The sequence below is a fragment of the Stylophora pistillata genome, chromosome 12 (genome assembly GCF_964205215.1).
Source record: "Stylophora pistillata chromosome 12, jaStyPist1.2, whole genome shotgun sequence".
Taxonomy (NCBI): Eukaryota; Metazoa; Cnidaria; class Anthozoa; order Scleractinia; family Pocilloporidae; genus Stylophora; species Stylophora pistillata.
Window position 1 is genome coordinate 14,756,719 of NC_142530.1, and position 12,544 is coordinate 14,769,262.

Sequence of the window (12,544 nt, forward strand, 5' to 3'; positions counted from 1 at the left end):
CCTTGCGCTGTCGTTTCGCGCGTGTCGCAACCGTGCAACTCGTCTTCACTTTCGTTGTGCGAACTAATCCGTTTCCATTAGGCATGACCTATACAACTCACCCAAGTGGCTATTTGCCTCAAGGGAAGGACTTGCCTGTCAACAAAACTAAGTCACCGACCTCCAAGTTTCTTCTTAGCTTGTTCCACTTCTTCCTTTCTAACAAGTTTGGAAGGTATTCTCGCGTCCATCTGAGCCAGAAAAAATTGGCTGAATACTGTGCTTGCTTCCAAGCGCGTTTACAGCTGAGGTCATCTTTATCAAATATTCCCATGGGTAAGTCTGGAGCTGGGCGTAAATGTAACAAATGATTAGGGGTTAGTGGCTGCTCATCAAGGGCGCTGTCACTATTCCGAGTAAGTGGCCTAGAATTTAAGATGTTCACCGCCTCTGCCATCGAAGTTGAAAGTACTTCATCAGAGACTAACTGCCCCTTTAGGATGGCCTTCAAGATCAGTTTCAAGAAACGTATCATCCGCTCTTATGCACCACCCATGTGGCTCGCTGAGGGCGGATTAAAAATCCACTCGATCCTTTTCTGTTTGCAGAAATCGATGATCTTGTGTTCATTCCACTCCTCTATAGTTTCTTTCAGCTCCTTATCTGCCTTTATGAAGTTACTTCCTTGGTCGCTCCTTATTTGCTATGGATAGCCACAAACGCTAATGAATATTTTAACCGCATTAATCACTAAATCGGTGTCTAAGGAGTGGGCTATCCCGACGTGCACAGCACGTGTTGTTAAACAGGTGAAGAGACAGCCGTATCTTTTAACACGGGACCTTCCTTGCTTAACTTCAAGTGGTCCAAAACAATCAACACCGACATAACTGAAAGGTGGCTTCTCAGGTACGAGCCTCACTTCTGGTAAATCTGCCATGAACTGTTCCCCAGGGCATGCACTTTTTTGCCGTTGACAGGTCATGCATCTTCTTAAAACGCGCCGCACCGCCGATATCCCTTTCACAATCCAAACCGTCTCTCTCAAGGACGACAAAACAGATTCTTGGCCCATATGACCCAAGTTTTCACGACAGTGCTTAATAATGAGGTCCGTCCTATGATGTTTGTGTGGGAGGATAATAGGATGCTTCCTTTCATCACCAAAGGGTGCATTGACTAGTCGACCTCCGACTCTCAATAGGCCTTCTTTGGTCTGTGTATTCAGCCGACGTATTGATGCACCAGCCTTCTTTAAAACCTTCTTCGAGTACCTCTTGTCCTCACAACACTCCGTTGCTGAAAGTAAATCAATGACTTCTAGAAAGGCCACCTGTTGAACACGTTTGAATATTTCTCTTTCGGCTACTTGAAGCTCTGCGATTGTTTAATGGCCACAGTTCATCAATTGCATTTTAATAGACTTGACTGAAGAGCCACTTGCAATTGGTGCATTTCTTCTCTACAGAACTTTCATTTGCAGATACTGTTTGTAACGTAACAACTACGCAATAGAGCATTTCAATGTCCACCAACAGGAGTAGTACGAAATCACGTCATCCAGAACATTACTTTGAACAGTGGAGACATAAATCTGAGCCTCTTTCCGAACTTCTTCATCATCGTCTCCTAACACAGGAATTTTGATCATGTTGGGCCAGTGACTCGTCTTCCAACAGGAACTTGGGGCCCTTTAACCAACGGCCATCCCTCAAAATGGTATCTACTATGAAACCTTTTGAACCATCATCAGCAGGGTTATCGTCCCGGTTCACATATCTCCACTCTGAGGGTTTGGAACCATTGCGTATCACTGTTAGACGAATAGACTCAAATGTATGGAATCTCCTTGACTCATTGTTGATACACTTCAACACGGAAGTCGAGTCACTCCAATAGCAAACACGGTCCATTGACATGTCCAACTCTTCTCGAATAATCTTAGAGAGCCTTACGGAGATGACAGCGGCTGTCAGCTCCAATCTTGGAGCCGAAATCTCTCGTAGGGAGCCAACCTTGCCTTTCCCATCACAAATGCACAAGGAACTTGGTTGGTCACATCTCTCAAACGGAGGTATGCAAAGGCTGCATATCCTTGACGAGAAGTATCGGAGAAGAGGTGCAACTCTACTTCTTTAACTTCTCCAAATCTCTTGGGTTTGAAATAGCTCTTCCATTGCCCTTTGTCGGTCTCTTCTAACATATCATCCCAACCCAGCATCTTTCTACTGAGTGTTTGCATTAACAACTTGGCTTTCATGGTATATGGTGCGATGAATCCCAGTGGATCGAAGAGGGAGTAAGCAGCTGACACAATTTCCCTGCGTGTCACTGGTTTCTAACTCACTCGCTGCAACATCTCCATGACCTCCCATACAAACTTGTTTTCTTTTATGTTCCATTTTAGTCCGAGAGCGCTCTCTGTTGGGAGTTGCGCGAGTTCTAAATTCACTACCGATTTAGCTCTTTCGGACTCTGATATTGTTGCTATCACTTCTCGGTCGTTACTATACCACTTCGTTAAGCGGAATCCACCTTTCTCTAGAAACGTCCGCAACTGACTTGCTAAACTGATTGCCTTCTCTGTAGTGCTTGTCGACCTCATCATGTCATCTATATACATGTCGCGGTACACTGTCTCTATTACTTCTTCTTCAAACTCTTCCTGGTGCAACTGCGCTGTCTTCCTTAGACAGAAATTAGCAACACTTGGCGAAGATTTAGCACCAAACAAATGTTTAACCATTCCATATTCCTTCAATTCCTTTGTCAGGTCCCCATTTTGCCACCACAGAAATCTTAAACTGTCACGGTCTTTTGGGTCTACCAGGACCTGGTAAAACATTGCTTCAATATTAGCAACAATTCCGACAGAGCTCTGTCTGAAACGACTTAAGACACCCACTAATTGACTTGTCTGATCCGGGCCGTGCAGCAACTGCTGATTTAAATGTCTGTCCGAGCTTTGCTGGACAATCATACACCACCCTGACTTTGTCGGGCTTCGAAAGGTGTGTCACTGGGTGGTGAGGGAGGAACCACGCTGGTCTGTTCCTTGTATTTAACTTTTCTTCAGGAACCACTTCTGCGTGTCCCTTTTCGATGTAATCATTCATTGTCGTCCGATACTTCAACAAATCTTCATTCTTCATAAGACGCCTCTTATGAAGCAGGGCTCTTCGTTCTGCCATTATCTTGTTGTTGGGCATATACGGTGGGTCATGTCGCCAAGGCAAGGCAACTTGAAAGTGTCCACTGACTTGTTGAAGGGACCTTTCCCTAATCTCTAGGGCTCTTTGTCTTCAACCGATTCACAAACTTTAGTTTCTACTTCCGTGTTTTCAAAGTCTGTTTTCCATAATCTCTCTAACTGCTGGTATAGCTCTTCATCGCGTATTTCATATTCAACTTTGCTGAACAATGACAAATTGGTATCCTTCTGACCAGCTAACTCATCGGTGAATTGTTCATTAAGGACTTGACCACTGTCGTCATTATCTGGTTGCTTACTTAATCTTCTACCTTCGATTGGGCTAAGACATACATGTTCCTCTCGCAGGACAGGAACATTGTCATAAACAATAGAACTCTCTCTAGTGCGAGTGAAATTTGCTGAACAATTCGGGTCATCCTTTTGACCATGAACAGGACCAGTTACAGTCCAACCTAAACTATATCTGACCGCTACTGGTTCATCTTCTCCTCCTGCCTTGTACTCCTGAGGTAGAAACAAACTTGGTTTCTCCTTGAGACCAATCACCAACATAACTTCTCCAACTCCCAATTCTTGTAGTTCAATATCACACAGGTGAGACCATCTGGTTAGACCTACTTCTTTGACAATACAGTCGCTTGAGATTTGCATTTGTTTCACTGTTCTAACATTTGGCAACTCAACGGACACAGTTTCATACATTGACCTCTCAACAATGTCTAGCAGTTGTCTTTCCACCCTTGTGGATCCTGTCATCCCTGATAGTGTAAAGTTGAGCCTTGGACCGCTCACACCAAGTTTCTTCAGTAAATGTTCATGACAAAGAGTTACCGTCGATTCACTGTATAACAAGGCATATGTCTCTACCGGTAGTAGATCACTTCCTTTAACTTTAACTTTGAGAGGGACGACTCTTAGGCACACTCGCTCGCCTGCCCCAGTTGCGGCAGTTACATTAACTCCATCTTGATTGCTCGTCTCAGAATTTGAACTATCGATTGTGTTCCATCTTAGGCCTTTTCGATTAAGTTGGCTCTGGCTGGTACTACCACCGTCAGGTTTGGAGGTAGGAGGGTGTAACAATGTGTTGTGCTCCTTATTGCACCCTTCCTTCTGGCATTTGAGATTTGTCCTAGGGTATATTCTCGCATAGTGGCCAACATTAAGACACTTAATACAGAGGCTGTTTTCTTGAACAATCTTCATCTTGTCCTGATAAGGTAAGCCTATAAATTTACCACACCTCCAAACACCATACCGGTTGGAACAGACTGCACAACCTGGCCTTGCACCAGTTGTTCGATGCAAGCCTTTGTGTTGAGGGCTTCGATCATTGCGTGCACCTATGGCCATTGTTGTAAACTTGTGAGGAGTTCGATTCCGACCATCTCTGCCTTTGCCTTTCTCCTTATCTCTTGATGGACTACAATTAAGGTCTTCTCCAAATTCATTGTTCACGAGTGTTGCTCTCTGCTTAAAGAACTGAAGAAAGTCCAAAAATCTGGGCCTCTGACCAGACTTGATTATCCTACCCGCACACTCCGTCCACTTGACCCTCATAAACAACAGAAGCTTCCTGTTTAGTTTTCGAAGAGTGTTTGTATGGTTTAAATCACTAACATACTCAGGTCCCATGCTTGTAAGGGTTCTTTCAGCAACTTCCAAATGCCTTGCAAATTCTAGAAGGCTTTGTCCGACTGCTTGCTTTAGAAGAGGTAAGTTCTCTAGTTTCTTGATAGGTGCCCTCGCTATGATGTGAGGCGTTCCAAAGTCCTCTCGCAAAGTGTTCTTTGCAACATAATAACCTTCTTCCACAGGTAGGTTCACACAGCTTTCAATTGCCTCTCGCGCCTTACCATAACAATGTTGAATCAGGAGCTGTAGCCTCCTGGAATTGTCAGGATTATTTTTCCCTAAACAAATTTCAAAGTTATGCATAAACGAAACGTACTTCATCGGGTTCCCATCGAAACGCATGTACTAAACTTTAGGTGCGGAGACAACTTGACGTAGCGCTTGTGCAATTTCTTCTCCGCTTCCTTGCCTGGGTGCAATGGTACCTTGAGGCAAGTGTTTAATCGGTTGGGACAACGGCGCCTGTGCAGACCTTTGACCAAGAAATCCATCTGAGCTTGTCACTTTAACAGGATCTAGCATTCGATACTCAGTTGGGTGTTTCAACTGAGACTGGATTGGGACTTGCTTAATGTTAGTCTGCTGGCTTGGGGGTAGTTAAACCTTTTCAAGCCAAATAATTGATACTGGTGGGGCTTTAAATCTGTTTCCGTTTCACTTGGTTGCCCAACCTTCTGTCCACCGGAGAGAATTCCTGATGCGGGTAATTGCTCCGAAGGTACACATACTTGCACAGGTGTACCTTGGAAGGAAATGGGTTGCACCACAACATTTGCCTTTTCATCACTCCAGTTAGGTTCTTCGTTTGAATAACACATCTCAGTTCCTTGTATAGCCGATGATTCGAGTTCCATGGACAGAATGTCCATGTTGTAAAAATTGCAACACTCCTTTTCTATTTCAGCTTGTTTTTAAACATCAAGGCTAACTGCTGTCCTTTCTTCTTCCATTCGAGCCTCCATAAATTCCTTTTCATACTGTAATTCTGTCATTTCCGTTTTCATTCTTGCTCCTTTAGTAACCGTCTTTGGTTTCAATTGTGCAAGAGCCAATCTCTCCTTTTTCTTCGCAACTGACGATGAAAATGAACTAGAATATGACGATTTACTTTCGTGCCTTGATAACGACCTTTCGCTCATTTCTTTTGATTCAAGCTTTGACTTCCTAATCCAGGACTCAATAACATTGTCAAAGGTTAATTTCCTTGACATTTGTTCATCATAACTAACGCGAGCTTTCACAAGCTCTTTCTCATAACAAAGTAATTAAAGACATTCAAGGTACTGTTCGTGCGTACTTACGAATTTGCGCCAAACTTCGTCATACGATTTTCGCTTGGACTTCAAATCCTCCAAAGTTTCACAGTTTTCCATAAGCTCTTTGTTGTTTCCTTGTAACGTTGTCAGAGCGCCAATGTACCCGGCTCGAGATTTGAACATGGCTCTCGCCCTTTCAGCTCTTTCGCCTTCCTAATCACTCCTTGTATTAGCCATTTTAAGCGTAAACTTCTTCCCAATTACAGGGGAATTACAACACCACCGTCAGACGAAGCTTCTCGCACATATTTTCGACGAGAGTTATTATGAATAGGTAGTGAATTCACAGACATACTTGTTAATTAGATGCAAGTATTCACTTCAAGCCGTTCCAAACATGTATGGCGGCGGGAAATATTAAACACGACGTCCCAAACTCATCGAGCGGCGACAACAGCACAAATATACGAGTTTTCTCCCTGTAAAACAGCACGACTTACCAAACTCATCGAGTAGCTGGAAATTAATTAAGACGTTCAGTCAAGCGACGGTTCCCAAACAAATTCTTTCCTTTCTTGGGAAAACAGCACGACGTTCCAACTCGTCGAGCGGCGGGAAATTAATGCGACGTTCAGTCAACCGGTCGAAGCAAACAAAGTCAATTTCCTCCCTGAGGAAAACCGCACGACGTTCCAAACTCTTTGAAGCGACAACAAACGATTCAAATAGAAGACTTTCTACCCTGAGGAAAACAGCACGACGTTCCAAACTCGTCGAGCAGCAACAAACTATTCAAATAGAAGACTTTCCTCTCTGAAGAAAACAACACTGAAACCTTCTACAAACGGAGCACTCCAAATTCGAATTAAACAGTTCTTTGACTGTAAGCTGTAACCTTTGCGGCTTACTTTTTATTAAAAACGTGCCTTAAGCACTTTAAAAAACTGTTTAAACAGACAACAAAGACCAAGAACTTCAACCTTCGTTCTCGAAGCTACTTGCCAAAGTATCAACCAAGCACGCGATATGTCACGTGATATTACGTAACAACAATGAAAACAAAAAACAAAAACAAAAAAACAAAAAAAGAATTAAAATAACAAACGAAATCAAAATGGTAGCCACACTCGCTGAGTGGTTTTTCCATAGATTTTTTTATTGCGGGATAATAAAAACGACCCAAAATTTTAGCCACCGAAATTGATAAGTATTCACGACCGATTGGGAACATACTACACCTGTGAGGGAGGAAATTAATTTTAATTTTCGCATGATGTAGGAATCGCGTAAAATCAGCAACGTCAACATGGATTGTACAGTACAAACGTCTGCAGATCACTAGCCAAAATAAACACTTCAACAGAAATAATATAGTTCAGAAATGCAAACTATAGATAGTGATAAATTATCTCTTACCTTATATAAATCGTCAGAAAATTCGCTGGAAACGCTGAAAAATTTCGTAAGCCACACGCACTACCTCTGGATATGACTCCCTCTGGATATGACTCCGCTCTTTCCCGTCTTTCGATTGCCGAACGTCCAGAATGTTGGTCGGATGACACTGGGTACGATGTTACACTGTTTGGATTGAAAGTTCGAATTGAATGTTTGAATGTTTGAATGTTCGAATTGAATAATCGAATGTGTGAATTGAATGTTGGAATTGAATGTTTAGTTTGAACGTTCGAATTGAATGTTTGAATTGAATAATCGAATGTTTGAATCGAATGTTCGAATTGAATGTTCAGATTGAATAATCGAATGTTTGAATGGACTGTCGAATTGAAAGTCGAATGTATGAAATGAAAGTTGGAACTGAATAACCGCTCGTTTAAAGTACATGTCCAAATGTTGTAAGTGGATTTTGCATGCCTACTTTGAATGTTTCACTTGATTGATCGAATGTTTGGAGTGTATGTTTGAATGTTATGAGTGTATTTTAAACGCCTGACATTAATGTTGTTGTGGAGGGTCGAATGTTTCAACTGAATATTTAAATGTTGCCAGTGAATGATGGTATGCGTGGATAAAGGGCTAACTTTGAAATTTGGCGGTGATGGAACGCCATAAGACCATGTCAGGGTACTTAATTGACGAATCATGGCAAACAAGTCTTTTGCACTTTTCAAAAGAAGGTGGCGAGCCTCTTAGATTTTTTAAAACTCTAAAATCTTCCTCAAGATGCACGAGCTTATTGAGATAATCCCCTGACTTAAAGTCACCAGCAGTATACTTTTCCCTTTTTTTTTACATTTTCTGAGAGAAATGCATGCACTATCTTGAATTTGCTTAATTTGCATTTTTTTAAGCCCAGACATTGCAGCTCTTCTATCCTGACACCTAAGCTCCCACTTGCAAAGTGTGCCATATGACACGGGATTTTTCTTTGATTATTTTCAGGCCTTCGTTTTCCACAGAAAGTTGTGGGGAATGATAGATATTCAGAATCTTTATCCATAAATATACCTAATGGTTTGTTTCCTTCTCCTGGTGCAAAAGAAATAACTATGTTTGCATTTTCTCCTACATCTGGCTCCTGTGTATCTGTAGAGCCTGAAGGGCATTCATCAACTTCACACCAACCATCACTATCATCTTCTATACTCCCTGAATTATCAACAGCAGCAGTCAAAATATTGTCTTGCAAATCCTGTGTTTTGTCTTTTGTAACAGTTTCATCAGTTTCAGCAAGTAAATTAGCACTTAACGATGTTACATGGTTTGAACAAACTCAGTCCAATCTTCATGGCCACTACATTGTGAACTTATGTCATCTAGCCAAGACTTTTGCACCTCTATGCCTTCATGTTTGAATAAATCACTTGTGCCTATAAGGCATTTGACTGCATCTAACACTTTCTTTGCTCTTACATTCTGAATCTGATAATGGTGCTTATAGCTGAGATGTCTTTTAAGTTTGATTGGAATTGTCTGTGATTCATTCATGAGCCTTGGCAGTGTACTGTTGAATTTACATCATTTGGTACTTCAACAATGTTGCCATGAATAGTCAACTGGCCCCTTCTTGGTAGTTCACGGATTTGCATAAATGGATGTGTGGTGATACTAGTCGTTCTTCTAATGGTGTCAAATTTAACAATTCAGGCTTCTTAGGAAAACTCATTTTATTGGCTTTAGAGCAGCTGGTAACCTCCCTTTCTTTAAATTTAAGTCACAAGTTGTTCAAATCCATTCAGTATTATACACACTTTTCAACCCAGTGACGCAAGACTTTCAAGATCCTGAGAACATACTTTGTACTTGTTAACATCACACTTCACTACTGAGGACTCAGTGTACCACAACTGGTCACGACAGGTACAGATATATTCTGGGCCACATTTAATGTTATTGTGAAACAAATTGATCATAGAAATTACACTGTGCTCATTTTTCTGAGCTTGCAAGTCATAACTATCAATTGTTGGTAGTGCACTTTGATATTGCATTTTAGCACATTGTGCAATTCCATGAACACTCCTTACTGTTTTCTTAACTTTAACATAGTTTCTCTTTATTTGGCTGATGGGTTCTGAGTTTTTTACTTTTCTTTTCTTAAAACTCTGGGTATTGATCTTCTTTCTGTGTTCAGGATTCTCTGCTTTCTGTTTCCTAAGGGACCTTTTAGCAATTTCTCTTATGTGTTCTGGATTCTCTACTTTGCGTTTTCTGTTAGACTGTTTGTCGATTTCTCTTGCGTGTTCAAGGCTAGGCATTTTTCTTTTAGCGACAGCTTTTTTCTTTTTCTCCTTAATTGTTTCAATGTTGTTGTATCTTTGCATGGAATGAATGTTCTCCTTTTTTCTATATTCTGCATCAGCTCTTTTCTTTTTCATGTATTCTTTTTTGTAAGCTCTGCATTTTTCCTTTTTGTCGATTAGTTTGTCTTCAATTAAAGTCTGACCTTGACCTCTTCTTTTGACTTTGGTAAGTCAGTACTACTATTTTCTACTGTGGAAATGAGTTTCACCTATATATGCAATGTAAATTTTTTTGCGTCCACTTGTCACATTCTTTGGTTGAACAATAGTCACAGGATTAAAAGTTTCATTTGATTCAGCAATATGAATTGATAAGTTGAGACAGTTCGCCACTACTTGAATTGTAATTGCATTAGCCCATATTCCCTAAAATGACATGTTACTCAAATATACTTGCCTATAATGCTCAGTATTACTCTTTATAAACTGTTCCGAGTTCATTAGGTACCGTGAATGAATGCCAAGATTACGCACATGAAAGTGGTTATCAGGATTGCCAATGAGTTGATGTGATACTGCTCGAAAAAAAGCAGTCACTACCTCCCCCAACATCAAGTGCAATTCTATTTAATTCAGACAACCTGGTTTCTTGCAGGGGAATGGAGTTGGAAGCTGAGGAACCTTGTGTTGCTAATTGTGTATTTGTACTGCATTGATTTGATGGCCCCGGGTTCTCTTCAACATCACCACTTAAAGAGATCACTCTATAAGATAGATGGTAAGTTTGCAACTGATGATGCTTAAATTTCTTTAACATTCTTGCATCAACGTACATGCCAAACAATGAAGACTTCTTATGCTATAATGTTCTTAGCTACACAAAACTGAAGTAGAAGTTTTGCCTAACGAAGTAATTTTTAGAGGATAATAGGCACTTTGATTTCGCCAGCCATTCACTAAAGTAACAATGGTTTGCCCTAGACAGCAGAAGTTTTAGCCGAGATGAACTTGGAATACATTTCTTAATGTATGATTTGACAGCATCTCGAATTAATCTTGTCTCTCCAAAAAATTTGATAACTTTCCTGTAAGGAATTCTGGAAGATTCTCTTTCACGTTTCTTCCTAGAATGCAATCTACTTGTAGAAAAAAGCCTCACCCTTTATAACCTGCATATCATTTTATCTGCATTTGAAGTATGGCTGCTCACTGAATTATCGGTAGGTATTTTTAGTTACTGTAATAGTTCCTGAGGTAATGGTTATAAATCTCTGCAAGTGTTTAGCATAGATTTGCTTGGACATGTACTTAACATGAATTTTGTGTTCGTATTTGACGTTGAGTTGCTGGTATTTGGCTTTGATTTGTTGTAATTTTGCTTTCATATGCTGGTTTTGGCTTTGATTTGCTCATACTCGGCTTTCGTAGGGTCTGCAAAATCTGCGAGCCACAATGCGAGCCATTTTTGCAAGTATTTCTTTTTCTTCGATTGGTCCAGGGTCTGGGAGGTCGTCGATCGTTTCGCGCCCAACTATGACTAAACTATCGCTGTAAACCGCCCGCCCGCCCGCCATCTTGAAAGCGGAGATGATCCTGGGAACGAGTATAAACAGTACAACCTCGCTACCAGGGTACTCTCTCTTTCCCTGGGAAATTAATATTCAATTTAGCTACAAAGTGTTTAGAATTAAAATAATCCCAGAAAAAACTTCTAATCTCGCTTCGGTTGCCTGAACTATTGCTGGTGCGTCAAATATGAAAAGTGCTCTAAAGATCTGTAGATCGTGCTAAGTCCTGCTCATAGTAATGGCTGTCCTGAGTTGGACGACTTTTTTTCTTTGTTTCATTTTTTTGTTATTTAGAGAAAATTTTATCTTTTCAAATCGCTCAGGATCCGAAAAAAATAAAAACAATGTGACAAAAATTAATTAAGGTTCCACTTAAGTAAAAAAATTTTCTGAGAAAAACGTACGGCTCCACCGCCCTACCGCTACTCGAATGGGTAGTTGAATGGTATTCATTGGCTCCTGTTATTCATTTATATCCACGAGGAAAATCATTCAGGAGAAAAGAGAACAGTACTTCCCGCTCAACTCCGTGTATTGGCGTCAAGAATGGTGAGTAAATCGCGTAATTTTAATAGCTTCGCTCTTAAGTAAATGAGAGTTATCAAAACTCTGTCGGTTGACTGACTGCTGCAGGTGGTTGTCTCTTCCCTCAGACAAGTCTTTCTTCAAAACTCGCCACCAGAGTAGCAGAAGCTGGTTTCGAGATAGCGTTTGACCCACCAGCTGACGGTAAATGCTTCTACTACAATGCTTCTTCTCAAATCGGAGTTAGTCTGTCAACATTGACTGCTGTCATCTTTCACTACTTGAAAAATCATCACTTCAATGTAGGTAATCGATTTTTTATGGACATTTTTGGTCGATTTCATTCAGGATCTGCGCGGAGGTGCGGAAAGATTGCTTAGGATTTCATCAGTTTGAAACAATTGCCTTGTTGCCGTGTTTTTCTATGAATTTGTTCTTCGAAGAGTAAATGTAACATATAAATGTAACAAATAAAAGTTCTTAAGAGTCTGTCCACGAGAGGACCCAGGCAGGCGTGACACATGCCATCTCACCGATTTCTCTCAAATATTCACAGATGATTAAGGTCACGAAGTTATTCGAGAGTCCAAAGTAGTTTGGGCTCCCGGTTAATCCCTGGGGTACAAGGGCTTTCACATCAAATCCCAGGGACAAAACCCCGAA

The 12,544-nt window shown here is 40.9% G+C and overlaps 2 protein-coding genes across 2 annotated transcripts; both read right to left on the reverse strand.

Annotated features, from left to right (window-relative positions):
- Nucleotides 1-1,598: 1,598 nt before the first annotated feature.
- LOC148718932 (uncharacterized) lies at nt 1,599-3,170 on the reverse strand. The gene is made up of 3 exons (XM_088740039.1): nt 2,973-3,170; nt 2,327-2,812; nt 1,599-2,042 (listed from the first exon to the last, which is right to left on the reverse strand). The coding sequence occupies exons 1-3, from the start codon at nt 3,168-3,170 to the stop codon at nt 1,599-1,601; spliced, it is 1,128 nt and encodes a 375-aa protein (XP_088596165.1).
- A 95-nt stretch (nt 3,171-3,265) lies between these two features.
- On the reverse strand, nt 3,266-5,697 carry LOC148718933 (uncharacterized). Its single transcript, XM_088740040.1, has 2 exons — nt 5,571-5,697; nt 3,266-5,106 (listed from the first exon to the last, which is right to left on the reverse strand). Exons 1-2 carry the CDS (start codon nt 5,695-5,697, stop codon nt 3,266-3,268), a joined length of 1,968 nt encoding a protein of 655 aa, XP_088596166.1.
- Between the last annotated feature and the right edge of the window lie 6,847 nt (nt 5,698-12,544).

Excerpts from the sequence above, each read along its gene's own strand:
- LOC148718932 (XM_088740039.1), bottom strand. The coding sequence starts at position 3,170 with ATGGCAGAACGAAGAGCCCTGCTTCATAAGAGGCGTCTTATGAAGAAT. Across the intron at positions 2,813-2,972 it reads ACCTTTCGAAGCCCGACAAA|GTCCTGGTAGACCCAAAAGA; the intron begins GTCAGGGTGGTG and ends ATGTTTTACCAG. Across the intron at positions 2,043-2,326 it reads TCATGGAGATGTTGCAGCGA|AGATGTGACCAACCAAGTTC; the intron begins GTGAGTTAGAAA and ends CCTCCGTTTGAG.
- LOC148718933 (XM_088740040.1), bottom strand. The coding sequence starts at position 5,697 with ATGGACATTCTGTCCATGGAACTCGAATCATCGGCTATACAAGGAACT. Across the intron at positions 5,107-5,570 it reads GCAACCCATTTCCTTCCAAG|GGAAAAATAATCCTGACAAT; the intron begins GTACACCTGTGC and ends AAATTTGTTTAG.